This window comes from Lissotriton helveticus, chromosome 10, assembly GCF_964261635.1.
Source record: "Lissotriton helveticus chromosome 10, aLisHel1.1, whole genome shotgun sequence".
NCBI lineage: Eukaryota > Metazoa > Chordata > Amphibia > Caudata > Salamandridae > Lissotriton > Lissotriton helveticus.
In genome coordinates this window covers 492,953,658-492,980,314 of record NC_136071.1, presented here as the reverse complement: position 1 = coordinate 492,980,314, position 26,657 = coordinate 492,953,658, and the positions used below count along the sequence as shown (strand labels likewise).

Here is a 26,657-nt window from a genome sequence, read left to right as displayed (position 1 = left end):
GCTGCTTCTGACCCCACATATTACATCACTCATGACATGGTCAGTAACATCCCTGATGACGGCCATTAGGTAATATAGATGAAGAGATATAGATATACACACAGACACACATTCTAGAACTGCAATTGACAACCAACTGCCTATGGCTAGCTCTCGAATCCACAAATGCAAGAATAGCTGTCTACGACCCAGCCACTGTCGCTGGGAAGTGCGCACCACACCGTTCATATGAGCAAGCACTTTCACCGAGTCACCTCACATGTGAAACAACATACATGCACAGTAAGCATAAAGTTGAGCACCTGATAACTTTTGGTTCAGAAAACCATGTACATCAGCTGCTCCAGTATTGATAATTTCCTGTAGCAAAACAGCCGTCGCTGGCCCATTCACACTTCAGAATTGTTCTTGGCCCATGCCCGGCTCCTGCAGTGCCATCCATGTGGGTCTTCCATGCAAACATGAGAACTGACTGCAAAGAATGACAGGATCTTAATTGACCTCGCTGAAGAACTGCGCTTGGTCCTGTGACGTGGCCAGTGTCCCGGGCCTTGGTGCAAAAAAGAAAATGGCTACCCTTTCTGCTGTATGAATAATAAAATACAACATACATCAGGATTTAGTGGGCCTCTCTGGTCTCAGAGCCGTGGTGCCACTGCACCTGCTGCACCAAAACAAGCCACGTCCCATGCTTGTTTTGACATTTTTCGTGGCTGGTAGTTTATGGAAGCCCACACCTGTGCGCCCAGGACTGATTCAGCCCACCAGGAAACTATCTTTTGCCACTGAGCACGGGAGGTCGTGACCTCCAAGAGCTGGCAATGGTGAGGAGAGATCTGAGCGGTTAGACAAAAGCCTAATGCCTTCATGGAAACATGACGCCGACTGTTGAGGCTCCATCAAAGTCAATGGCGATATTTTAAATGAATACATGTGATTTTATTTTTTGTTGGAGTAGTATGTGTCGAGACGGGAAGCGTTAGTCACCTCTCGGTCCTCTGCAGATTTATACGGGTGAGTTCGGAAGTGTGCAGGCAGGTAGCAAGTGAACACAGTTGTTTGGCCCAGGACATTTCTGGGACTCTTATATTACTCCTCCAGCTGTAGTGCCCGTATGAAAGAATGCGCACCAGAAAGATATTTCGAGCATTCCTCGGTGCAGTACCCAAGTGCAGCCACTGGGGGCAGAGCTCGCTGCGCCAGCTGTTGCGTGCCTTTCTGTCAGCCTTGGGCTTTCTCGGAGGCAAATATTACACCCGGGGTGACGGCCCACAAGTCGGGGTCAAGTGGGCTGCCCCAGAGGTCACCTTTCAGCTAGTGTGGCCCTCAGTCCCGGGAGTATCGTCTCTCACAGGCGTGTGAGGAAAGTGTGATGTGTGACAGGCACGTTTTACAACATAAGTGTACTGTAAACGGCGGTTAACTGTTTCTGCATCAGTGGTAAATAAAATATTCTCAATGTATTAAGTCAAGAGGGAAAATAATATAAATGCACCCCATGAGTGTTCCTTCCTGGGGGATACAAAGAATATTGCATATTTATTGCATTGTGGCGCATGTATAACGCCTACCTACAAAGAGTAGTAAGTGCACATATACTGCACATATACACTCCATACAGGCTGTAGCTTGCTATATATTTAGGGAAGCACTGCGGGCTCCACATAATGTGTGGCTGGAAGTGAGGTGGCTTGTTTTTGTGATTGCGGGGTGGCCACCGAGGTGCGGTTAAGGTGATACCACATGCAGTGCCAGGCAGTGTGACGGGTGAAGGTGTGTGAGAGATTGGCGCAGATTTTATAATTGTTTATGGAATAAGATTTAGCAGGCTACACAGAGCCAGCCTAGCCATAGGCACAGGATGAGGGCCATGTGCACCAAAAAGGGGGAAGTTGTCATCTGAGAAGGCACAGCCATCCATATGGCAGCATGTGTCCGACAGCCATGGTGCTGATGAATGAAAGGATGCAAAGGAATTAGAATGGGAATTGGTGACATAAGCAAAATCAATGGATATTTTTTTTTTATGGAAGATACTGCCTACTTCTATCTAAAAACACCCACTGAACGAGGAAGGAAGTGGGAGAGCAATCAAGGCTAGCAATCTAAGTAGAAAGGACACAATTTTTTTTTAAATGCCCTGATTCCACCAAAGTTAGCCAATATTTCCAGCAGGGGTTCACGGCTCAAAGCGCCCAAACACTCACAAAGGTAGACTAGTAGCAGTCGGGCGATCCCTACCTGGGTCCAGTGCCGAACTGGCCACCGGGTTTTTCTAAGTAAACCATGGAAAACCAAATGGTTTTAAAGTATGCTTTCAAAACAATTTGTTTTGCTTTCTTTACTTAAAAGCTCATGCAGGTCCCCATCAACAAATCCAGCCCCCACAGCAGTAAAATCGGCACCCAGCTTGGCAGCCCACCAAAACACCAGGTAGCCAGTCTGGCCATGCTTGCGTCCTGGTTTCACCCCTAGCCAGGCTGGGCAAGAAGACTTCATGCTTCTTCACCATTAGTGTGCGTCATCCACAGGGGCATAGATTGGTCAGTAAGATGGGGGGGGGTCAGATTTTCCAACAACCTCTCTGGTATATAATGTTAAATTACATTGTGCGTCAAGAAGAATGCATAAGGGGCTTCAAAGTGAGAGGCCTGTGGATGGGTAGGAATACTAAACTAGAGAAAACATAATATTTTGTAAAATAACTAACATTATTTAGGACTTTCAAAACAGAGAGAGGGAGAGTGTGTGTGCGTTTTTGTCTAAGTAAAAAATCCTGATATTGGAAAGACACCTTAGCATAAACGACCAAAAGCCCCTGCATCGAACTAATTAACAGAGAATAGATTTGTAACAAATTGTAACACTCTAAACATCCCCACTGAAGTCACGCCCCTGGTAGTTCACTACAAATGTCCAGCGCCCATCTCAGCCCCTCTACCTCTAGATGTCACCAGGGGAGGGTATGCTGTCTCTTTTCGTGCATGTCTGTAAACTCCAAGGTGGCCAGGCTAACTCATGACTGAAGCATTATAAACCTTTTAGGTAAGCCCTGAAAGGGCCACTTGCAATGGCACGGTCAACCTAAAATAATCAGATTTCAAGTCCCTCTGGTCGATTTTCAAGTACGTTTTTGGAACGTGAATTGTATTTGTTCCAGTAAGTCTGGGGCCACTGGAAAGATGCAGCAGTGTAGAACCCACCTCATTATGCGACAAGGCTAATTAAATTATGCAGCCCATTAAATGGCTGTATTATGCTCCTTTTTGTCATTCATTAGAATTGCCTGGGAACGTTTTCACCTCAGTAGAACCATTTTAACATTTGAGTGCTGCACCCTTCACCTGAAAGGTGGGCAGTTAATCATAGCAACAGGTCTGCTACTGCACAGTGTGTCGTGTTGCACTTTATTATGTAATTATTGATTCGTTTGAGCTAGAAACAACTTGTTTTCCTTTGGTTGAGATCTACAAATTATACAGTGGGTGGTGGTTTGTGTGGCAAATGTGGTAAATCCATAATTATGTGGAAGAACTGTGCACGAAAGGCTGTGGAGGAAAATCATAGATTGTGCAGTTGTTTTGTAGATTTCCGGACAGCCTTCGATAAGCCTTCGATTCTGGGAGAACTTGCTGCTTGGAACCTACCGCCATACCTTCTTGGGGCTCTTCAATCCTTGCACTCTGACAATTGGGCTCAGGTGGAGTTAGACAAGTCAGGGCGGTTGTCCCAAAGAATCTCTATCGACAACGGCCTGTGCCAGGGGTGCGTTTTAGCACCCTTACTCTTTAGTCTATTTTTGGTTGACCTCCCAACGGTTATTTCCCAATCAAAGTATTTCTCGCCTAAAATTGGGGACCAGCATATTGCTGGTCTACTTTATGCAGATGATTTGGTATTATCGGACTATACTCCAATTGGTCTGCAGAGGAAACTAAATGCCCTGGCATCTTATAGTAAGCAGAACCAGCTCTGCATTCATCTGGAAAAGACTAAAATTATGATTTTCGGGAAAAAAAGTGCAGAGTTGTTCCTGGTATTTAGATTGAGAGGTGGTGGAACAAGTAGGTCAATATAAATACCTGGGTGTCACTTTTAGGATAAATCTGAATTGGGGCGCGCATTGGGATGCCATTAAACAGAAAGCCCTATTGCAGGCAAGCTGTCTATCTGGATTCAGTGGTAGATTCGGGGGGCTATCCCATATCCCATTACTAAAGGCCTATGAAGGGAAGATTCCACCGTTAGGCCTGTGTGGGGGAGAGGTATTTTCTCTTGATCCAACCTATGAATGGGACAGACTGGAAGGGGCAGTGCTTAAAAGACTGCTATCACTCCCCCAAGGTAGCATGGTCCAGGCTATAAGGAGAGAGTGCAGTCTGGTCTCTTGGAATATGGTGGACGCTACTCGGGCTCTAAGATACTTTAACACTCTGTTGGTGGATGATGTGGTAGTTAGTCTCCAAATTGTGTTGGGAAGAGATCCAAAGTAGTGAAAGGATGTGGGCAAAGGCCATTGTAACCAGAATAACTGCAATTAAGGACCTCCATTTAAATAGTGGCACAGTCGCATCCTGGCTCACTTTTTCAGGCAAACGAGTACTGAGAGAATCTGCTGCTATGGCGTCAGAACACATTGATTTATTATATTTAAAGAAGAATTCATCTATTAGCTTCTCGTTTGCTTCATTTGGCCAGGATAGTGTCTTCCCTTTTCTATCACGGTTACCAGATCCAGGTTTGAGAAAAGAGATTTTAAGGGTTCGGTGGGATGTAATCCAATCTATTCATCCCATCCACATAGGACTGGAGTGCAGAATAATAGTGGTCTTTGTCTCTGCCCGTTGACAGTTAAATGTACTGTTACGCATATTCTTATGGATTGCGTTTTTTATCTCGCAAATCGGATCACGTTTTTAAGACCTTTGTTTTTTAAATATGACGCTCTTCATAGGAACAAAGCAGTGGAGTTATTGTCTGAGATGCAATATTTAGATGTGGCAGTTGGGATTGCCCGGTTTTTACGATCTGTTAAACAGAATTTTAAAAATGAAATGTAATGGGGGTGGGGTGGGGCAGCGAGGAGGGATGTTCATTTAAAGGTTTTAATTGTTAAGTGTGCTTTTAGAATGTTTTATGGACAATAGTCTAAATAAACTTGTTTTTGAACCCCCCCCCCCCCCCATAATGATGTGGAAAAACTGTGGCAGTGATCTTGGACAGTTGAGCGGCTGATTATTATTACTATTATTATGACGATACTCTTGTCAATTGAAGGTATATTCTCATCTCGTGCCTCTGTTTTTCCCCCAGCGGACTCTCGCAGGAGCCCAGCAGCGTGGAGCAGATCTCCCTCCACTGCGGAGAGGGGTCTCTGGAATGGCTGTACCCATCAGGCGCTCTGCATATCGCCTTCTCGCCGCGAACATCCATCGGCACATTGGCGTCGGGCTCCGGCCCCAGCCGTATCACGGTCTGCATCAAGCCCTCCAGCACCTTCCGTGGGGCGCAGGCCTACCTGGAGAGGGACGGCATCCTGGCGCTGCTGCTCTCCGAGGCGGACTTGGCGCAGCGCCCCCGGGTGCACTGCTTCAGCTGGCTGCCCCACGAGAAGGCGGCGCTCTTCTTGCAGTCCACCCCGCACCAGGACATCAGCAGGCGCATTTCCGCTTTCCGGTACGAGCTGCGCGGGGACTGGAACTCCAGGCTTCCGTTGCCGTTGAACAAATTCAGCGTGGAAGGTAAGAGGCATCACCCTGGGCGAGGTGGCAAGGCTGGGCAGAGAGACACGATTAAGGCTGGGGCTGCTACTGCCAGGGGCGGCTCTAGGCTCATGGCGGCCCTGGGCAGGGAGCGTAGGTAGGGGTCCCCGGAAGAGGGGGTCCGGGCGGGGCAGAGCACGGAGGCCAGTGAAGAGGGGGCGGGGTCAGGGTGTTTGGAAGTGGAACAGAGCCGGAGGCCGCCAAATCCCTGCCAGGGGCTGCCACGCAAATATGTATCCATCCTCAGAGGATTATTATATTAAGGATATATATTGGCGTGGTGGCCCCTGGGGTTTGGTGGCCCTGTGCAGGTGCACAACTTGCACATGCCTAGGGCCGCCCCTGCTACAGCCAGTACAGTGAAATGCTAGGGTTGCACTGAAAAGTAAATAGTTTATCAAGACTTTACGTTGGTTTGCGTAACTTTTAGTGGCTTTGGTCTGCCTAAGTCTTGATTCCACCTCAAGTTTTTTTTCTTCCACCACTCTCAATTTCTTTCTCTTTGTATCACTTCTAAAAGTTCCTTTTTATCCCTTCGGAACAGTGTACCCATTTTTCTCTTCATTCCTGCTCAATTTCTGCTTTTCTCTCGGTGAAAGCCTAATGATGAAAAAAGTCCCTGTCTCCAAAAATGAAAGGTAGAGCCCAGTGCCTACAACTGCTGGCACAAATTAAGCGCTGGGGATTGCTGTGCGTGCTGTAGGAGCTATGGTGCCACCTCTCTGCAGGTTATTATGGACACTGCCTCCAGTCTTGAACGTCTAATCTACAAATCATTGCATTCAAGTGTGTTATTTGAATTGGTTCAATTGACCTAAAACAAGACTACAACATCTAGAATCGACTAGGCTATATCACACGAAGGTCAGTGATTGCTTATACTGTCCATAATGACCTGAAGGGAAGTGGTTTCCCTCTTTAGGAGCACGGAAGTCTGAACGTGATCGAGCAGCACCTCCAGCGCAGGGCAAGAACTTCTATCTCTATTAACGTAGATGCCAGTTTCCCAGCTTCTGTCAGGAGGAGCCTACCTAGTCCATGGTTTTGCTGTGCAACTGTAGTCCAAATCCTCCAAATGCAAAATCAAGACATGCACCAGAATTCAAAGAAATACAGTTGACTGGATAAACTACACCTCCATGGATCTGGTTAACTTGAGAGCTTTGATAAAAGTGTTTAATCGCCCATGCAGGTCACAAACAGACCTCATGGGTTGAAAAGTTTGCATTCCCTGGAGACTACTGCTCCCTTTGATCTTCGTATGATTTGCCATAAAAAAAAATAGATAACCAGCATTATGTAACGTTTGAACATGCTTGCACGTTAAGAGTTTACACAAATTTGTGTCAACAAAGTGATATACTTCTGTACATTTATAAAAGAGAACTAGGTGGAGGCAACAAGAAGCACGATGGATTGCTTAGGTAAACTTATTGTGCAGCTGCTAGCCAATGGTGTCTTGGCGCTGGTATAAGGGCTTCAGGGGAGAGAATTCCAGAAGGGGGTGGGCTTAGATTAGAGAACGTCATACCACCTTTTGATATGACGTTGACCCTAAGTGCTGTAAGCAGGAATGTAGTGTTCTTCCTCACCTGGTAATCCTCTGGGATAAGGAGCCACGACCCAGATGCATTTTTAGAGGAGAGCGACGTTCTTTTCGGTTAAGAAAGGAAGGCGTTTCTGTAGAACACAGTGTAACAATTTCCCCGTACACTCTTGTATTTGCCTGGTTTCCCATGCCTTCTAAACTGATTTTCTCACGACCTCCTAAATGTTCCGCATTCAGGGTCTTATGCGATTTTCACACTCCAGATGATCCCTCGGCTGTGGGGCCATTTGTACAGCTCAATCTTTCATGAGTTTTCTCACATGTCCACTGTGAGCTTCCGGGGCGTGACCCGGACGCACTCCTCATGGGCGCGAGCACCAGGGGCTCGAGCCATCCAACCTGGCGCGTGAGGACGTCACCCAGACAGGGCTTCTCCCTGCATTCTGGCGAGGAGCGAAAACCACGGGCAGGCAGCATTGAACTGGTTGAGCCACGTACATATAATCTCTGCGGCCACACTTCATGGTGATGTGGTGTTGTAAAGAGGCTAAACCAATGCTTTCTGTAGTGGGAAGAATTTCGGATACGGTACACCAGAAAGATGTCGGAAGGGTGGCGGACAAGTGCTTGGATGGCTGAGTAGTCAACATTTTTTTTTTTTTAAAGTGTGCCAAGTCATTGATCTTTAGTGTCGATATGATGATCACTAATTACACACAGGATACCTCCAGTAAATGAGATTGGTAAATTGGGGTAACTTAAAATGATGGGGCCCCCCCTGCAGAATGTGATGAGGGAACCAGCGACTCCCAAGGTGCACGGATACTCATTCGCCTTGGGCTCAGTGGGTGGACCCCCTGAAGAATTGGGGACCCCTTATGGTGCTGAGGCCTCTATTACGGCCCTGCCATAGACACTAGGGGTACGTTTTGTCGGGTCTCTGTCTGCTAGGAATATTTATTTATTAAATGTGTCGCTTTTATGTTTTTTTCTGCTTGGGGAAGAAGAGTGGCTTTCCGAGTGATCATGTTTCTTATTCCATGCCATCGCATACATTTTGCCAGGCATGTGTTGGCATGGCTTGAAGGTTGAGGGTGGCCCCCTCCACCCAAGGGGCCTCGTTATGCCCCTGGATTGGTACACAATGGAGTCACAGCTTGGGCTTGATGGTGCACATGCTGGATACGAAGTCAGAATCTCGATGGGGGCTGAATGTAGAGGACAAATATGGAAAAAAGATGTGTCTGCATTTTCTATACCTGACTCGCCAACCGACCCCTGCCCCCACCACATCTTCAACAAAGCCGACCCCATCATCGCACCCCATCTCCGTGATGTCATCAACTGCTCGTTCAACTCTGCCACCTTCCCAGAAAGCTGGAAACATGCCGAACTCAGCGCCCTTCTGAAGAAACCCACAGCAGACCTCTCTGAACTTAAAAACTACTGACCCATATCCCTCCTCCCTTTCCCGGCCAAAGTCATTGAGAAAGCCGTCAACAGCCAGCTCGCCACCTTCCTTGAATCCAACAACTCCCTCAACCCCTCTCAGTCCGGATTTCGGGCCAAACACAGCACCGAAACCGCCCTCATTGCAGCAACAGACGACATCCGAAATCTACTGGGCAACGGAGATACAGTGGCCCTCATTCTACTCGACCTCTCAGCCGCTTTCGACACAGTCTGCCACAGCACCCTCATACAACGCATCAGCAACATCGGCATTCAAGGAAAAGCCTTGGACTGGATCACCTCGTTCCTAGCTGGGAGAACTCAGAGAGTCCGACTTCCCCCATTCAACTCAGAGGCCACTGAAGTCATCTGTGGAGTCCCACAAGGATCCTCACTCAGCCCCACCCTCTTCAACGTCTACATGAGCCCACTCGCATCCATCGCGCGTCAACATAACCTTAACATCATCGCCTACGCTGACGACACCCAGCTGATCCTATCCCTCACCAAAGACCCCAACACCGCCAAAACCAATCTGCACGAAGGCATGAAAGAAGTAGCCGAATGGATGAAACACAGCCGCCTAAAACTCAACTCAGACAAAACGGAGGTGCTCATCCTAGGATCCTCCCCATCTGCCTGGGACGACTCCTGGTGGCCTTCCGCCCTGGGCACAGCACCCACTCCCACAGACCACGCACGTAACCTTGGCTTCATCCTAGACTCCTCTCTCTCGATGTCCAGACAAGTCAACGCAGTCTCATCCTCCTGCTTCAACGTACTTCGCATTCTCAAAAAGATCTTCCGCTGGATCCCCCTCGAGACAAGAAAGACCGTCACCCACGCACTGGTCACAAGTCGACTGGATTTTGGTAACACATTATACGCAGGAATCACAGCAAAATTACAGAAAAAACTCCAACGCATCCAAAACGCATCAGCGAGACTCATATTAGACGTCCCTCGCCAAGATCACATCACCGGACACCTAAAAGACCTCCACTGGCTTCCCGTCAACAAAAGAATTACGTTCCGTCTTCTCACCCACGCACACAAGTCCCTCTACAATCTAGGACCCGAATGCCTCCGCACTCGACTGTCCTTCTACAAACCCACCCGCCACCTAAGATCGTCCAATCAAGCCCTCGCCACAGTCCCGCGCATCCGAAAATCCACCATGGGTGGCAGATCCTTCTCCTTCCTGGCTGCCAAGACCTGGAACTCACTCCCTACTCACCTCCGCCTCACTCAAAACCACACCTCCTTCAGAAAAGAACTTAAAACCTGGCTATTCGACAAATAATGAACCCCTTCCCCAAGCGCCTTGAGACCCTCTGGGTGAGTAGCGCGCTATACAAATGCCCGAACTTGAACTTGATGGTGCACATGCTGGATACGAAGTCAGAATCTCGATGGGGCTGAATGTAGAGGACAAATATGGAAAAAAGATGTGTCTGCATTTTCTATACCTGACTCCACATATATGCGCTTGTGTGGAATATATATCGTCAATTGCGTACATGTGAATTTAGGAATAGTAAATCCATATTTCCTTTTGCACTTACCTTTTAATATTTTGTTCTTCGATTTCTGTCCTCTGTATTTTTATCTGTTGATATTCTTCCTGTCGATTTTCGGTAGTACAATCGGTTTTGATGTAAGCGTAAGATTTTCAGCACTCCAAGCAAAATAGAAATGTGCTTACCATTCAGATATAAAGGCCATTTCTTATGAATGTTCCGTGGATGAATGGCTGTGTCAAAGGACTTTTCTGTTGTCATTGAACTACATAGTCGGGCCTCCAGTGCTCGACACACGTAGACGTTTTTCCAAACAGCGTCATGTTCCCTTACATTTTCCCGACTAGGGTGGCTGCAGGCTAAGCAAGAGGGATTATGTTTCCCTGTAAACGCTTTAGTGGCTACTGTTGTCCTGTCTGGGAGAATGAAGCGGCAGCTGTTGTTTTGGGAGAGCTGCCCTGGCTCTTGGGGTGTTTATAGGTGGAAGTTACCTAAACAGGCAGCTGCAGGATCATAGGACACGGACCACATCAGAGAACAATTGTTGTGTCTAGAGTTGCATTGCTGCACTTTATTTACACTGTGTCAGTTGTATGAGACACTCACGCATGCCTAAACCATGCAAGCCATAACTATGGTCTTTACACCGACCGTGTCTTTAGCACCCATGCCTTTACCGTGCATGCCGTTATAATGGATTTCGTTGTAAATGCATGATTGGTAAAGGTATATGTGGGGTAAAGATCCTACCCCCGTCCTGAGCCCTAAAATTCAACCCTCCTGCTCTGTAATCTACCCACCCCAGCCCTATTAACTAGCCCAAAAAAACTACCCCCATGAGCCCTGAAAACTGCTCTTCCTCCCCTGAGCCCTAAAACTCGGCCCCTGCCCTAAAAACGACCCCAACCCAAGGCCCCTTGCCCTGAGCCCTGCTGTAATCTTCTATTTTCATTATGGAGTGTGGAGCACTGTTCCTAGTGCGTTTCACATTCCAGTTAAGTATCTGTAGTTCTAGACTCTGGCAGTTGCTGACTGACTGGCCAGAAGCCACGCATTTTCTACTTAGGATAATCTTATTTCAATAAATAGCTTATTTACCTTATAATAATTCCGTCTCCTGACAATACTATAACTTACTACAAGCCCTAAAACCAGCCCCACCCCAAAACCTTCTCCCCCCCTCCCCCCCTCCCCCCAACTTAGCCATGCCGTGTCCCAGTCCTTCCTGCAGTGATCTTTTCGGTTCCTCACCGCCCAGCTGCTCAGAGAGCTAGAACGCCAACTGCCTACATTAAGGCATATGCGTGGTTAAGACAATCGGTGTCCAGCGGGGAAACGGCAGGCGTGCTTAAGGCCGGTTGTAGAGGCCATTTCACCACTGTCTCTACTCGAGAAGTCCTAATATTACCCTATCCTCCAAAAATAATGTACAGATTTTTGGGGCATGTACTTCTCCTGGGGTGGGGTGGTTTCCAGATTTAGAGTTTTGGGGGATTGCGCAAAACGTAAGTGAATTGTTGTTTCTGAACTGATTACGGCATGTTTTCACCAGAAGATGTCGGGTACTTTTAGCTTGATGGGGCCGGAATGAACAGACTTAGTCTCTATTGCATCTTTGATAGACAAAGGCCATGAGTTTCAACGGCTAAACCTGGTTTAGGGGGAGGGGCAGAGTTTCCCCGAGAGATCAGGTCATATTGAGGATTATAAAATGTCAACTTCTTTACTGCTTTTCTGGTAGCAGAGACACACCTACACATTCTTCTTTCCCGCATACTTCACCTTGCTCACCGGTTGACTTGCACACTGCACTTGTCCTAGGACTGCCAGTCTGTGCATACACTGGGGATTACTGCACCAACACCTGTTACTTATGCATGCTGGGCTTGCATTCAGCTTTGTGAAGCCGTACAGGTTTTCCCTGTCTGACGCGTTTTGGCACCATTTTTCAAGGGACATATATGCTTATGGTATTTCTATGGCTCAAACCTAGTTAAAGGGCAGCAGAGCACTGTCTATAGTCAAAGGCAAAAATACAGTCAACAAGTGATTGGAGGGGTAGCGGTGTCCTGGGAGCAGAAGTGCACGGTTACTGCATTGTGATCAGGGCTGCTGGAATTAGATGTCAGCAGAAGTCCAAACTGTGCAGCAGAGTTGACTAAATTATGCAGCACGAAAAGGCACATTGTGCGTCATAATGCCGCACATTTTGTGATACTATGATTATTGCACAGGTTAAACACATCTGGTCAAAAGTTTCACCTCAGTACGAATTTAACTCCTAGATGCAACCATGTGCAGCCGAAAGGGGACCAGTGAACCTATGCCTAGGGCCTCCCACTGTGCAGCAATATGTGTCACTGTCTTTTGAGTAACTTTTGATCCATTTGAACTAGTGTTTGTTAAAAACTAGATTATGCAGCAGATGATGGTTATGTAACAAATGCGTCAAATCCATAATTATGCTGAAACCGCCACGGCGCAATGTGCATAATTTCAGTGGGCCTGGTTGTGATGCAGTGCTCTGTAAAGAGGTGCATCTTTTCTAAACTGGAGCGGTCCTGATTGAAACGGGGATGTTGTTCACAATCGGGGTGCATAGCAGGTTTTCTTTTTATAGTCCTTTCCTTCCTTTCTGGTGATATCCTGGCTGCAAGTGTGCTGAGAGCCACAGGAAATTGTATGGGTGTCAGACTGATGCATGGGGGTGGTGGTAGTGATGGGATTATAAATGACATTCTTGAGTAACCCATGTTCCAGATTGGATTTACAACGTGGCTTGTGGAAGGTGTCACCTTTACGTCAGAAGGGAGAGACCCAACCTATCCATCTTCTAGACCCTCACGTGGGGTGATTAGGTTTTTACTTGGAGACAATGTGGGGCCGCTTTAAGACGGTGTTCACAGTGACACAAAATGTGAGCTACGCCACGTAATTATTTCTGTTAAACTCCGAATGCCAGTTAAATGTTGCTATTACGGTTTAGAAGTGCTGACTGTGTGATTTGTCCTTGCGGGCAAACAGCCCCTGAAATGGCTGCCACCTTTCTTTCAAACTCCCTCCCCCATCCAGACCCCTATCCCCAAGCAGCAGAGTAAACAAAAGTTTGGAGTGTCCTGCTGGCCTAATCTCCGTTCACCCCCAGGCCAGATAAGGCCGCCTCGTTGCCATGGAGACCCAGGGCTCTCCGTCACAGGCTCTGGACCTTTCACTGGTTCCAGCGGCCGGATAAGGCGCACTCCTGGTTACCATGGCACTTTAACTAGGGCTTTGGGCCCGTCTCTGCGGCAGTATTCGTATTGTTGGGTTTCTAGATGTTTCAGGACGGAGGCGTTTTTATTGGGGAAGGGAAAACGCATGGTCACGCTTGGGCCAGCAGCACCATGGACAAAGTTGGAAGCAGTTACAGCAAATCGAGTCTGCCGCTTCCAGGAAATTCCTTTGTGTAGAGCATGGGTGCTCTCAAATATTTTCTCAGGGGCCACAAAGTATGGTCTGTGGTGTGCCCGAGGGCCGCACTGATGCCAGCAGGGATATGGGGAAGTGAAGCATGTGTATATATAGTGGCTGAATTGCACAGAAAACCTCTGATAAATCCCGGCTTCTCCACTTTACCAAACTATGTGATCCTTGGCAATTTTATTTATTTATTTTTTACTTTGACACAGTTTCCTTCTCAAGTGTTTAATTTAATAAACTATGATGTTGTTTATGAATAATAGCAGCCCAGACCACCCAGAGGTGCACAAGACAACTGACTTGCCTCTTAGTTCACTATTAACATTAGCGTCGTCGTCGGTGGAAGCATGAATATTTCTAAATTCATGCTTTAAAACTATCCTATAAAAAAATCTTTCTCAAAGCTGTGACATCAGATATACTAAGTAGAAAATGTTCAATATGTTAATGAAATACATGTTTTTTTAATTTTGAAGAAACTTTAGCGTATTTTTACACATTTGCTGTAAGATGACTTAAAAAAATTAAGGTGTTTAAAAAATTAAGTGGTGCAGGACGTCTTAGTTACTTCCATTTTGAATGTTAGTGCTGAGTCAAGTAAACAGCAGACTAGTGCCGCTGTTCACCAAGGGGCTGTACTTTGAGTATCACTGGTGTACAGTAACATCCCCTCCAGAACAGGTCACAATTGTGCACAGTAGCAGCCATAGCCGCATAACGCACTGTGCTTCACTAGAAGCGTGTGAGAACTGGTCATATTAACTTTCTCTATTTCTTATGTAAATTGCCTTTTTAGTGAAGCAAGGGCTCTTGCGCATTTCTGATCCTAAATGTTCTTTTACCGACCTGTTCGCTTCTTAGGAGCTGTGAGGGCGTTTGCTGATTCCACTGTCCCATCCCCCAAAGATCACAAAGCCAGAGCCTACTGTCCTCTGTTTTAGCCTGACTCCAGTGGCATATTCTTCCCACTTAGGGTGACAAATAAAAAAAAATAACATTTGATGGACAGAATGCTGAAGCATTCAACCATTCACCCCAGTACAGATATCTGGGCCTACATCCATTGGCATCTTTAAAAAAAAATGTTTTTGCATTCTGTCCATCATATGTGTGTCGGTATGCCGGGACATGGGTCCCGGGCTCACTGTGCTACTGGATTCAAGCTAGCCTGGCTGATGAGGGGTGATACCCCGAAATGGGTCCCAGAATGCTTTTTTCTGGCCTAGGGAGGACCTGGCTTGGCAGTTCGGGCTGGACTTTTCCCAGGAATAGCCTCCATACATATTTACGTATGGTTGGGTATAAACTGGGGTGGCATGGTGAGCAAAAGAACGATGGATTTAGCCCAGATCTCTTGACTGGGGGTGAATTTTTAATTTGCATTCCGTCCATGATTTGTGTGTCTTTAACTTACAAATGAATGCCAGAGTGTCAGGAGGGGGCGGGACCTTGGAGGGGCGAGGCCTCATGCCTAAAGCTACCCTTCACCATGCCCCTCCCCCCTGAAAAATAAAAACAAAGTGTCTTTGAGGCTGTCACAGATGTCCTGGAGTGTTTTCACACCTCTTAATGGACATCAGCTTCTTACAGCCTCCCGAGAACGAGCTGAAAATCCACTGTTTACAGTGGTATTAAGCTCGATTTTCCTGCCACTGTGTGATTTCAGCTCCTCACTGTGTGACGTGTGATGGGAGCCGAAATCGAGACACACGGTGGCACTATGTGAGTTGGCAAGTATGCTACTCGGTCTTGCCCTCTGCAACCCTTCCAGAAGTTCTTAGACGCACTGTTCCCAATCATATCTTGACTCGCTCGTCTTTTTTTTCTCATGTTTGTTTCATACCACCCTTTCTCTTCGTTCTTTCTCTGTTTCATAGGTGTCCTGAACCCAATGCTCCTTTTGTTCTCTCCATAATAGTTCATCGTGGGCCAAATGTGCTTATCCTGACCGCTGTAGGGAATAGGTGGAAACTGAAAAATATCAGCCAACCACTGTCCCCGCTCAACCGTAACACCCCTCTACCCTGCACTACACCTTCACTACTACTGGTCGAATGTCAACATATCTAAATTTAAAGGAACAACCCTACCAAAATCAAAGCATGGCTCGATTAACCCAAACCTTAGTGCGGAATAAAATAGAGAAATTAGGGAGAGAAAGCACTGGCATCTGATTTCCTCTCGTTTAAAGTAGGAAAATCTCTGTTTATTAAAATGACTGGATGGAGACCATGTATTTTACAAGCATCAAACTTCTGAGGAGCACATGTGGCGGGTGCAAACTAATTGTTTTAATTCAGAAGCACTTGGCTAATTGTAGTATTTCCAAGAGAACTCCCATAGCAAGGACAGTTTACCATGGACACATTGATTGACAACTACAGCTTAAAAGTAGGCATGCTTAAGGGAATTACTTTTCAGTATGAACCCATTCTACATTCTTATGTTGGGCATTCCACCACCTAATGGTTTTGTCTGGAAATGTCCTCATGATGAATAGTTTCATCATTTGGTGTCTGCTATAGTTGCCGGTAGTGGGTAGGCGTAGCCATGAAATTCTGCTCCACTAGTGGAGTTTGCAGAGTTTTTCCAGCTCCGTGTAGCATGTGAAGTTCTGGAAAACTCCAAGGAGTGGAGTTATTTCCTCGCTCACGATTGCCACGTTAAGTGGATGAGCAAGGAAAATCTTACTCCAGACCACCTCCTAGTTGAGATTTCTCATAATGGGCGGTCGCGGCTGGTCCCTACCGATCGCGTTGAGAAACCTTCAGTTTGCTTTGAGGAAGCTACCCCTTGAGTAGAACATCTACTCGAGTGACGGAAAGAAGCAGTGCCCTCTTGCGCTGAGCATGATGCTGTTCGCACTGATTTACAATTCGGAACAAACACCCAGTGCTTAAAAATCAGCTAGAACTGCGCGGCATAACGCACTCCGCTGCTAGCGGAACTTCGAGTAGGGCAGAGGGTTTTTTTCAGTCACTTCCGGAGTTCCGGAATGAGGAACTCCGCCCATGCCCAGCAGTGAGACTTATCACGGTGTCTACTATAAGCCCACAATGCCCCAGTTATTGTTCTCTGACGAATAGTACCTCAGCGATATGTTCTGTTGAAATAACTGATTATCTACATTGCGTTTTTGTGTATTTGCATTTATGTAGTGTTTGCATTGTAGTATGTAGTATTTGCATTTATGTAGTGTATATATTGATGGTTATTTAGATGTTCTCATGATCAAACAGCATGTAGGCAAAATCTAATACGTCAATCATTGGTAAGTGAACTTCACTTACCTAGGTACAATGGGACGAGATCGGGAATGGAGAACAATCTGGGGTCCTGGCAAAGATTTTTCAAATACAAAATATTATTTAATCTAAATATCATGGAATGTCCATTTGTTTCTATTGATTTCTTAGTTGCACCATACCATGCCACTCAAACTAAATATGCCTTAAAAAAACATATAGGACAGCCTCGCTACTGTGAGAAGGCATTGCTTACTTCATCACAGACTCCATGTTACAATTGCTCACTTTGCAAAGGAAAACAACATGGCTGAAGTTTGCAACACCTATTTCATATTTGTATTAGTAGCCGTACAGCTACTAAACAGCTTTATAAACCCTTGGAGGGATCCAGCACTTATGAGACTTTAACTCCCTGAAAGGACTTTCCCTCTGTTGTTCTGGTTATATTAGTTTGTTAATAAATTGTACTCCTTGGAAAGAACAACATGGCAGATCTGACTTTGGAAATATGGTATTTATTGTCTGGTTGGGTGGGGGCATCATAACCACTAGAGACTAAGCCACATGCGTGTGATAATTGCACTAGTGTGTATGAGGGTGAACCTTTTTAGCCATCCACCCAGTGCTGCATCAGAAGTACCGCTTGCTCGTTGGGTTGCAGAATTGTCTCTTAAGGTTGTGTTGTGCAGCAGGTTTGAACTGTTCTCTTGTCCCACAGGGGTCTGCCGGCCGTGCAACGACACTGAGATCCTGATGGCGGTCTGCACAAGTGACTTCGGTGAGTAAACCGGCTGTGCGGCCATTTACAATCCCGTCCAGTTGTTACCTTTCCTTTAAAGTTTAAAAGTAAATTTAATTTTGTAAATATGCAAAACGCAATTCAGTAAGGCACAGAATAGTCAGTAAGCATATAATGAGCATGTTAAAATATAAGAGCAAAACTGAAAAGGAAGGAAAGAGAAAGGGAGGGGGAAGTTGTTCCCTTTCTTACCCCGAATGTTATAACTAACACAACTCTAGAACCAGGATGGACTTCATGCTTTTGACTCTGTTGGAGAATTCTTGTCTAGTGAGAACAGCAGGGCTGTGCAATAGGGGCCCCTGCAGTTTATATATACCCAGTTTGTTTGAGTTCTTGGAGAGGCACAGTGGCATTGGTGGGGGTTGTATATTTCAATATTAATGACCAATATTTCGACCTATCAAAATACCGTGACCAAAATATCCACTTCCGTCATATCCTTCGGCAAGCATAGGGTAGTAGATTGACTGCTCCTAATTCACATCTATACACTTTGAGGTTGTATATGAAATGGCTAACACTAATTGATGTGATCCTGGGGTGTTGTAGGGACAGACCAATGCTCTAAGTGGCAACAGTTGCATCAGTGTTTTCGGCCTTCACTTGATCATGTCTGTATCTTCTTTCGGCTACTTTCTCCGAGGAGATTTAGGGGTTTTATTTTTTGAGGCTACTGCCCATTACAGTTTACTCTGGCCAGTTTTTCCTTAAAGGCTAGTTTCCTCCGTGGCCTGAGGGGTCAAAGCTCCCGCCACTGCGGGTTTGTGGTTGCCATGGAGATGAGGCGTCTGTGTGGATGAACTGGGCCTGTGGGCTAAATCCTGTCTTTCTTGACTAACTGGGTAACCTTAGACAGCTGAAGCTCGGGTTAAACGCATTCTTCAAGGGCTCTGCAGTGCTGAAAGCCACCTGGACTCTCCGAAGATACCCCACCCACCAATCCGTCACACGCTCCAATCGGCCGCCATGACGGGGCTGGGCTGGTATGGAAAGCATGTTTGCTCTCGGACTGGAGGGGGTCACATGACGAACTGGAATGAAATCTGGGCAGGTTGCCCAGGGCCACGCAGGGGTCAGTGCTGCCTTTTAAGACGTCATCGACTTTAAAGCTTTTCTTTTCCACAAGAACCAGTTTCTGGTCGCATGTACCGTGACAGCGGGGTTAAGGGGTTTCCATGACGTATCTGCCAGCCTTTTGTCAGCCTTTTGATTGGTCAGCTTCTCACATGCCATGTAAGGGGACTATGGTGACATACGTGGGTTCTAGGCCTCGAATGAGCCAACCAAAATGTATTACATAGGATAAATGTTGTCTAATCCTTAAAAACCCTTCCTAGAACGAAAATATCGTTCTCCCCGGCCAGTCTACTTGTTACACCTGCTTAGCATCTGTCCAGCCTGGGCTAAATTCAAAACACTGATCTACTCGTGCTTTTCAAATGGTGTTCAGGACAAATGTTGAAATTCGAGAAACCCACTGTATTTACCCTGCATTCTTTTGTGTACCTGATGTTCGCCTCCCCCAACTCTCTTCACTCCACACAGTGGCAGGCTTTGTCGTGGTGTCTCTAGCAGCATGTGTGGTAGTGTTGCTGCCAGGCATGAGGGACACTCCACGTTTCTTATTTGTACTCCAGTTAAAAAGAAGTACACAACATTGGTTAGCAAGGGAGGTGGGATGGGTGCGAGAGCGGGCAGGGGAGAAACAGGCATAAGGTGGAGGCAGAGAGCAGGTATTTTTCTCCGTTGGTGAATCAGGGCTCGATAACCATGATGGCCTCATATGCTGAGGCCCAGGGATTCCTGATCCTAAGAAGTGTTATGTTTTCGCATGTTGTGATGGCATGGATTCGGAGTGGCCGCTCCGCTTGCCAGTGGTCTTGGGTGAGCTGGGACAGTTTTCAAGTTGCGTTTCATGATGTGGGGTGGAAGGATATTCTTTGTCTTCTGAGCAGAGGTTCTAGTCTGGAAATGTGGTGAGCGCCCCCCTGGTATTTGGATGTTTTTTGCCTTGTGTGCAGTGATTTGATAGAGCCTATGTAGGTAGCGGTGACTTGTGACACTAACTTCTCCTCTTCCTTTGCCTTCCATAGTTATCCGTGGAAATATCCGGACAGTGTCCAACGACGCAGACTTGCAAGAATCCGTGATCAGCGTCAGTGCTACCAAGATCCATCGACAGAAGTTCACCTTGTTCCAGCCTGTTGGAAACTCTTTACGCTCAACAGGTAGCATCCGGACACTCTTGCGCTGTGGCGTGAAGCCGGGGCCCGGCAACTTCCTCTTCATGGGCTGGGTGCACTTTGGAGAGGCCTGGCTCGGCTGTGCCCCCCGCCACAAGGACTTCCGGCGGGTGTACGAGGCCGCCCAGCAGGCCCATCAGAACCCTTGTGAGGTGGTACTGGACTGATGCAAGCATGGACTTCATTTTGTGGATTTCTTGTCCCGGCTCTGCCAGGTCCCATCTCTCTGGAGGATGTTCTCTCTAGAGAATGCGGTGTGACAACATTGCCCAGATTTGACAACCCCAAGTTGGACTTTATTCATAGGCTGAGCATGGAACTGCACCCGCCGCTCCTGCTGCTGTAACTGGAAAGTCTTCACCGAAAGATGGTTTGCATTCCCAGGACCAATGGTTTCTGGAGAAAGGATTGGACACTGGCTCTACCACTTTCGTGACCATGCGTTATCAGAGATAATTGGGTTGGCCTGGATTTCCAAGGAGGACCACAGTTTATCATTCATGTGTACAGAGACTGCACAGAGAGACACTAGATCAGTGCCTCGTAGGGTGATTGGTTGCAAGGTCTCACTCTTGAGTGCTAGACTGCAGTGTTGAGTACATTTAAGGCAAGCATTGCATGTTACATCAGCTAATTGCCTTTGTTGGTGTCCAGGATTCTTTCATTGCGTATTTTAGGGTATGAGCGATGACCAATGGGGAGGAAGGGCCAGTGTTGTGAATGGAAGAGGTGTTAGAGGTTCTGCATCAATGCAATAATAATTATATGAATTCTGTGTTTTACAGAACTGGAACATTTTTCTAAAGTGGAAGTCAAATATAGGGGCGTTTGGGCTTACGCGCGACATCATAGTGAGTCATAATTACTTCAACCTAGCCAATGCCCAAATGCAAAATATAAAGAACACAAACACTTCTGCACCCATCCACTAGATGGCCCAATAATGCACATCTTTTGAATCTAGAAAAGATACAAAGCAAAAAAAAAACATTTACAGATGACTAGCTAGTTTCACAAAGGTTCACATATACTTATTACTATTTTTTGACATTGATTCCAACCAGGGAACATTGTTCAGGAGAGCGGCTGTGGGGTTTGCAACTCTAACGTTTCTTCAGCTCTAACCCTTCTCTGCACGCTGGGGTGTTCCCTGCCACTTGCTGTTTGGCCCAATTCTTCGCTGCTTCTGTGTGTCCATTCCCACTACCATTCGAGAATGTCTGCAGTCTGCTCTATTTCCATGGTCCCCATCCTATAAACATGGTAGATTTAATGGTCTCCCTCTAATGTTGAGAGATAGCGGTGATGCAGATTCCAAATGGCACGTGAAATTGAAGACCAGAACCTCACTGGATTGACCACCACCTCGAATGACCTCCGAGAAAGAATATCTTGTGTAGTGAAGGTGTAGCACAATTTAAAAACATGCTCAACAAGCAGCTATTTCCCATTACTAGCTTTTTCCCTGCTCTCACGCGGATGCAGTGTCCTCAACTTTCTAAATTAGGTCATTGTGAACTCGCCTAGCAAAATCCATGAAAACTAAGGTATTCTGTTTGTGTGTATTTTTATATGAAACTCTAGGAAATTGTGCAATTTAGCTATTGGGAGATCCTCATGCTAGCAGTTGGACATCTTTGGGACCTGACTGGGGGGTGGGGTGGGGAGGCATCAGGGACTTGGGTATCACACAGCAGATGAGTGGTTCAAAGCTGAGAATGAAATATATATTATGGGATCGGGAATGGATGGATGAAAGATAGGTGACTGTGCAGAGGATGTAATGGGAGGGCCAGAAGAGGCGTTAAAAGGACTGGCAAAGAGCGCAAATGCTAGAAAGGATGTCCAGCATGACAGATTCTAGGAAATGGAATCTGTATGCCTGAAAGTGAGATAAAAGGTTCAAGCAAGTGTAGTTCTGTATACTGTAATCAAGAGTGGGTTGAACGGTGTGGCGTAATACTATGTGGCAAAATTGAGGTTGTTCTGGGAATCGTAGTTCTGCACATCTAATACAGTGCTAGTACATCTATGTCCTGTGGTGTGATGAAAAGGTTCTGAAAAAAGTAGTCCTTAGTAACCCGTGAGGAAAGAGCTACTTATTGGGAAGTGCAGCTGCTCTGTACCCTATGACAGCACAGACTGTGTGTTAGTGAATTCCTAAGAGGTCAACGACCACAATGACTGGGAAATTCAGTACTTCAGCGACTTCCATGCCAAGGTATACTGGAGGGTGTAATTCTTTCTACATCGAGGTGATGCAAAAAAGTCTCTAGGTCAATCTGCTCTGAGAATGCGTTTTTAAATCAAGAAGGCTTGGCTGCTCCTCAGATGCCACACATTCGGTGTCTGTGATAACCTACATATAGCCTTAAGTTTCCCTCCTTAGTGCAGCAGTGAATTCAGACGTGTGGTCAAATAACAGGAAACTCAGTTTCTTCAAAGTTGCTTCTTAAAAAAGTCACACCTTTTTTTTCCTGCTGTTCACTTGCCCACCTTTCTCCCCAGTGGCCTAACTTCCCCTCCCAACCTGCCTCCGAAAAGGTAGACGGGTCATTTGGGCATTAATTTCCCAGAAAGATCCATAATAAGTAGCAGAGCCCTGCTTTCTTTTCGAATGAGCTAAATATGTTTGCTGAAATCTTGTTATATTGAATACTATGAGATACTGAAATGATTTACCGCTGCTTTTGCACATGTCACTATTGTTTTTTCCCGACCGTACCATTTTCCTCTTTTATAAGGCATGTCTCCTGATAGAAGAAGTTAACTACGTACAGGTTAGGCTTCCAGTTATCGTCTCCTCAGAGCAATGTGACAACCTCTACAGATTACAACAGTGGTTGTATCCTGCAACCAGTTGCTCTTGTGGCTTTTTGCAAGCACAAACATGATTTTCTGACTGCCTTGTAGGACACAAGATTTGCCTGGTCTCCCGTATGTCCAAAGTCTCAGCCCTGACCTCCAGTGTTGCCAAGCTTAGTTCCGCAAGTTCTGTATAGGACATGGCTTGTGCTGATCTCCTGTGTGCTCAAGACATGCCGGTTTGTGGCTCTACACTCTACATTGGATTTCATGCATGCCACAAGACATTTGCATTCTTTATGTATGGGTTAAAGATTTAGATCCTGTCTCCTGTATGATCATCGCAACTCTGCCTTTTATGATTGTTCAATCCTCGTTCTGGTCTACTGGCCAAGGTTAGCAAAGCAGTTTTCTTTCCTCTTAATAGGCCAGACCCACAGATTTCTCATGTGTTAGCAAAGTGTTATGGAGTTGTTCTCTGTGGCAAAACACTCAATCCAAGCCTCCAATATGTTATGAGGCTGCGCTGGGCTTCCTGGGTTGTCCAAATTTTCAGTCTGGGTCTTCGGTCAAGCTAAAACTCTTCTGTGGTACCAAACTCCGCTTCGAAAGCAAAAACGAGTCCAGGATTTTTTCCAAGAGGTTCTGGGGGAACAAGGGCTTCCATTAGTTCTTTGCTTTGAGTAAGCTTTATACAAACTATATTCTGTCCCCCACAACCATGTGCCTCCCCCGAAGATAGAAGAGGATGAAGAAGATCTCTCGGACAGATCCCTTAGCATTGCTGAGTCCGTTTACTTGTAAGCCTACCTACTCAGCCTAGCTATGGCTTCAGTGCTTTCTGTCCATTATAAGTTTTCCACTATGTGCACTAAAGTTCTACCCATACCAAACTTTTTTGTTTTTAAAGATACTGAAATTGCAATATTTTATTAAATTCATGTTTTTTATGAACTTGTATATATTATATATTTTATGTAACATATTTCTAAACTTGAGGGAAAACACGCATCGGAACAGAGTTAAAGAAAAGCCTGTTCTATAAAATAGATTGCTATCTTTTCTCCTGTGACAATATCCAGTCAGCTTTAGTCTCCTGAAATGTGGACCAGGAAGTAAGAAAAGAAAATGTGTGACTTCATTTCATAAGGTATTATATTTTGCTTAATTTTTCTTAAACAAGGTACAGATGTACCGTTACCTCATTCCTCTGAAATACACTTAAGGGTTTTGATTGATGCTGCTCTTGCTAAGGTGTGATTGTTGGAGGATCAAAAATGGAGTCACTCAAAGAGATTTTGCTGATAAAGACACAGTCCCCTTTGTTCTGTGCTAATTTTTCCAATTTTGTTTTGCTCCATTTTTGCTTGTTTTTAGGCCTTACTGGCATTGCTGCTGCCTGCTAGACCTTTTCTCGTTATGTTTTTTACATTTTACACGAGAGTGGGCTGTGGCCATGTCTAGAGGAAGTATTTCACTATCCCCATACTCTTGAGTCTTCATATATCATTCCGCTCCACAGGAAATGCGTCCTTTGGAATTCACGAGGGTCTGTTTTACATCTGAAAAGGACACTCCAATATGAATCCTTTCTCAAGTTCAATTCTTTATCTCAAATAAGCATAATATGTGAAAATCTTTTATTTGTGTGCTAATTTATGACAATGCGAATAGGTCTTGTTTTAATATGGTGAATACCATTTCCACATGCAACTCATGCAAACTGCATTTGTTTTTGCCGTTGTCCTACTTCAGCACATTAAAGTCTGAGTTGTTGGCTTTGCCAATGATTGTTTTACATTCCGGCTACCTGGTCCACAATTGCAAGACTAAGGCTAGGATGGAGGGGTGCTAGAGCTTTTGCGGTCCTGTCCTCCCTGGACTCATTGGCTCTGCCACTACTTTCCATAATGACTGCTATGGTCAGTCAGGGTTTCTTTATAAATATGACCTTTATTGTAATGCTGGAACACTGCCAGGCCTCAGAGGCTCTATGTTTTTGTTGTGTTTGTGCCATTGTGTAGATTTTGTACATATCCATGTCGACAATGTCATTAAGAGAAGCAATGTTAGTGTTTATTTTTCTGTATGATAGTTGGAATATTGAGTATTGACAGCATTTCTACTTGTTTTTATTTTATTTTGTTCATGTTGCAAAATGTTTTTTAATTAAAAATTGTATTTTTAGCTGTCCTCTGCCTGTGGTTTTCATTTGATCTTAGAAGGAGTGAAAAGTGGTCTTTTAAGCACTACTCCCTTCAGTTCTGACACCGAACCTCAATCTTGTTAACAGTAGCCCCTCTTTTACATAACACAAGTGTCTCTTCAGAAAGTGCTTGGAAAAAGGCACTGGCGCTTGGTTGGACCTGCATGGTATGCACAAATATCAACAGCAAAGTTCACTAACCATCTGAGCTTTTGTGCCCTTTAGTCCAGTGATGTCACCCTCCACTGTTTTAGTCTCGCCTTAGCAGCGCATGCGCTGTCTCTAAGAGACATGCTGTGTCTAGGATATGGGCTTAAAAAAAATCTATCTTTTTCTTTGTTCCCTTTTGCTGTCCTTTAGAAATGTTGACTTTTCACTGGTGAATACACTCAATAGTACCTCATTTTTCAATTTTGTATTCTCCCATGAGGACTGCCCATGTTTCATGTGTTCTTACTTTTCAGATTATTTATACTTTGAGAGAACTCTTTTTAGGTCTCGGCTGGCTAGGCACGCGCATGTGCTGCTCTCAGCATTCAAGAGGAAATCAATACAGTTGAGGGAGGAGACTTGAATCCCCACGCCCTCTTCCCATTGACTAGGGTCATATTTCAGGCTAAACGCTAGCTTTCTATTGGTCCATCCTAGTTACCACCCTGTCAACTTTTGGGCCCGCCCACCAGGACTGGATCATTTACTGGCGGAGTTACACATCCCCCTTCATAACTCAGTAAGCACTATTTTATTTTCATTTTCAGCGAGGTACTGATGACAGTGCACCACGCTCTGTTTGTGTTTGTTTTTGTTTTTATTTTTATTTAACTTTGAAACTGAGCGCGGTGCCCCTTATCGGACTCCGCGCTTGGATTATTTATATATTTCTTAACTTTAACAATGAGCGCAGTGCCCGCTTCAAGGACACCACACTCAGTGTTAAAGTTAAGACATATATAAAGAAACCAAGCGCGGTGTCCGTGAAGTTGCGCCGCACTCATCTTTAAACTTAAGCATTTGCAATGCAATCGGACCTATTGCATTGCAAATGCTTGTTTTTAGTCCTTCCTCTCTTTCAAGTTATTGGGGTGTGATTTGTTTTCAGTGCGGACCGCTACAGCAGCGCTGGCGCTCCTGACAGGAGTGTACACATCACTTCGGTTTTTTAGCATTAGCACGCAGCTAGCTATCTGACTGGACATAAACAGGAACAATATATTTTAGCCGTTGGGAGATCGTGAACATTTCTTGGCCTAGTCTCTCACGTTTTTATGGGCAACATGGCATTTTGTATCTTCCTGTTAGGACTTGAGCAACACCTCCCTCCATGTACTGCTTTGCTCCAGTGGGCTGTGCCTGATAACTCCGCGTGCACCAGACATAGATAAACGTGTCTGCGAACACCCATGCGATGGCCTTTGGCGGAGGTAGAGGGTGGATTATGAGCAGGGTAAGAATCCTTGAGTTCAGAGTAGGCAGCATCGAGATAGATTGGCTCCACAGGAGGCGCTGCAGGGGAGTAGTGAGTAAGATGGCGGCAAGAGTCCAGGGCCCTGAGTGATAGCCTGAGGGGGGGCCTGTAGGTGAGTCACATTGGGTACGAGAGGGGGGCGGGAA

At 45.7% G+C, this 26,657-nt stretch overlaps 1 protein-coding gene across 1 annotated transcript in view; it reads left to right on the top strand.

Annotated features, from left to right (window-relative positions):
* Nucleotides 1-25,033, top strand: part of METRN (meteorin, glial cell differentiation regulator) — a 34,369-nt gene extending 9,336 nt beyond the window's left edge. The window contains exons 2-4 of the mRNA XM_078662997.1: nucleotides 5,314-5,741; nucleotides 17,709-17,768; nucleotides 19,886-25,033. Coding sequence (XP_078519123.1) covers nucleotides 5,314-5,741; nucleotides 17,709-17,768; nucleotides 19,886-20,202 — 805 coding nt within the window. The 3' untranslated portion in view covers nucleotides 20,203-25,033. The remainder of the gene's footprint in view (nucleotides 1-5,313; nucleotides 5,742-17,708; nucleotides 17,769-19,885) is intronic.
* The last annotated feature ends 1,624 nt before the right edge of the window (nucleotides 25,034-26,657 follow it).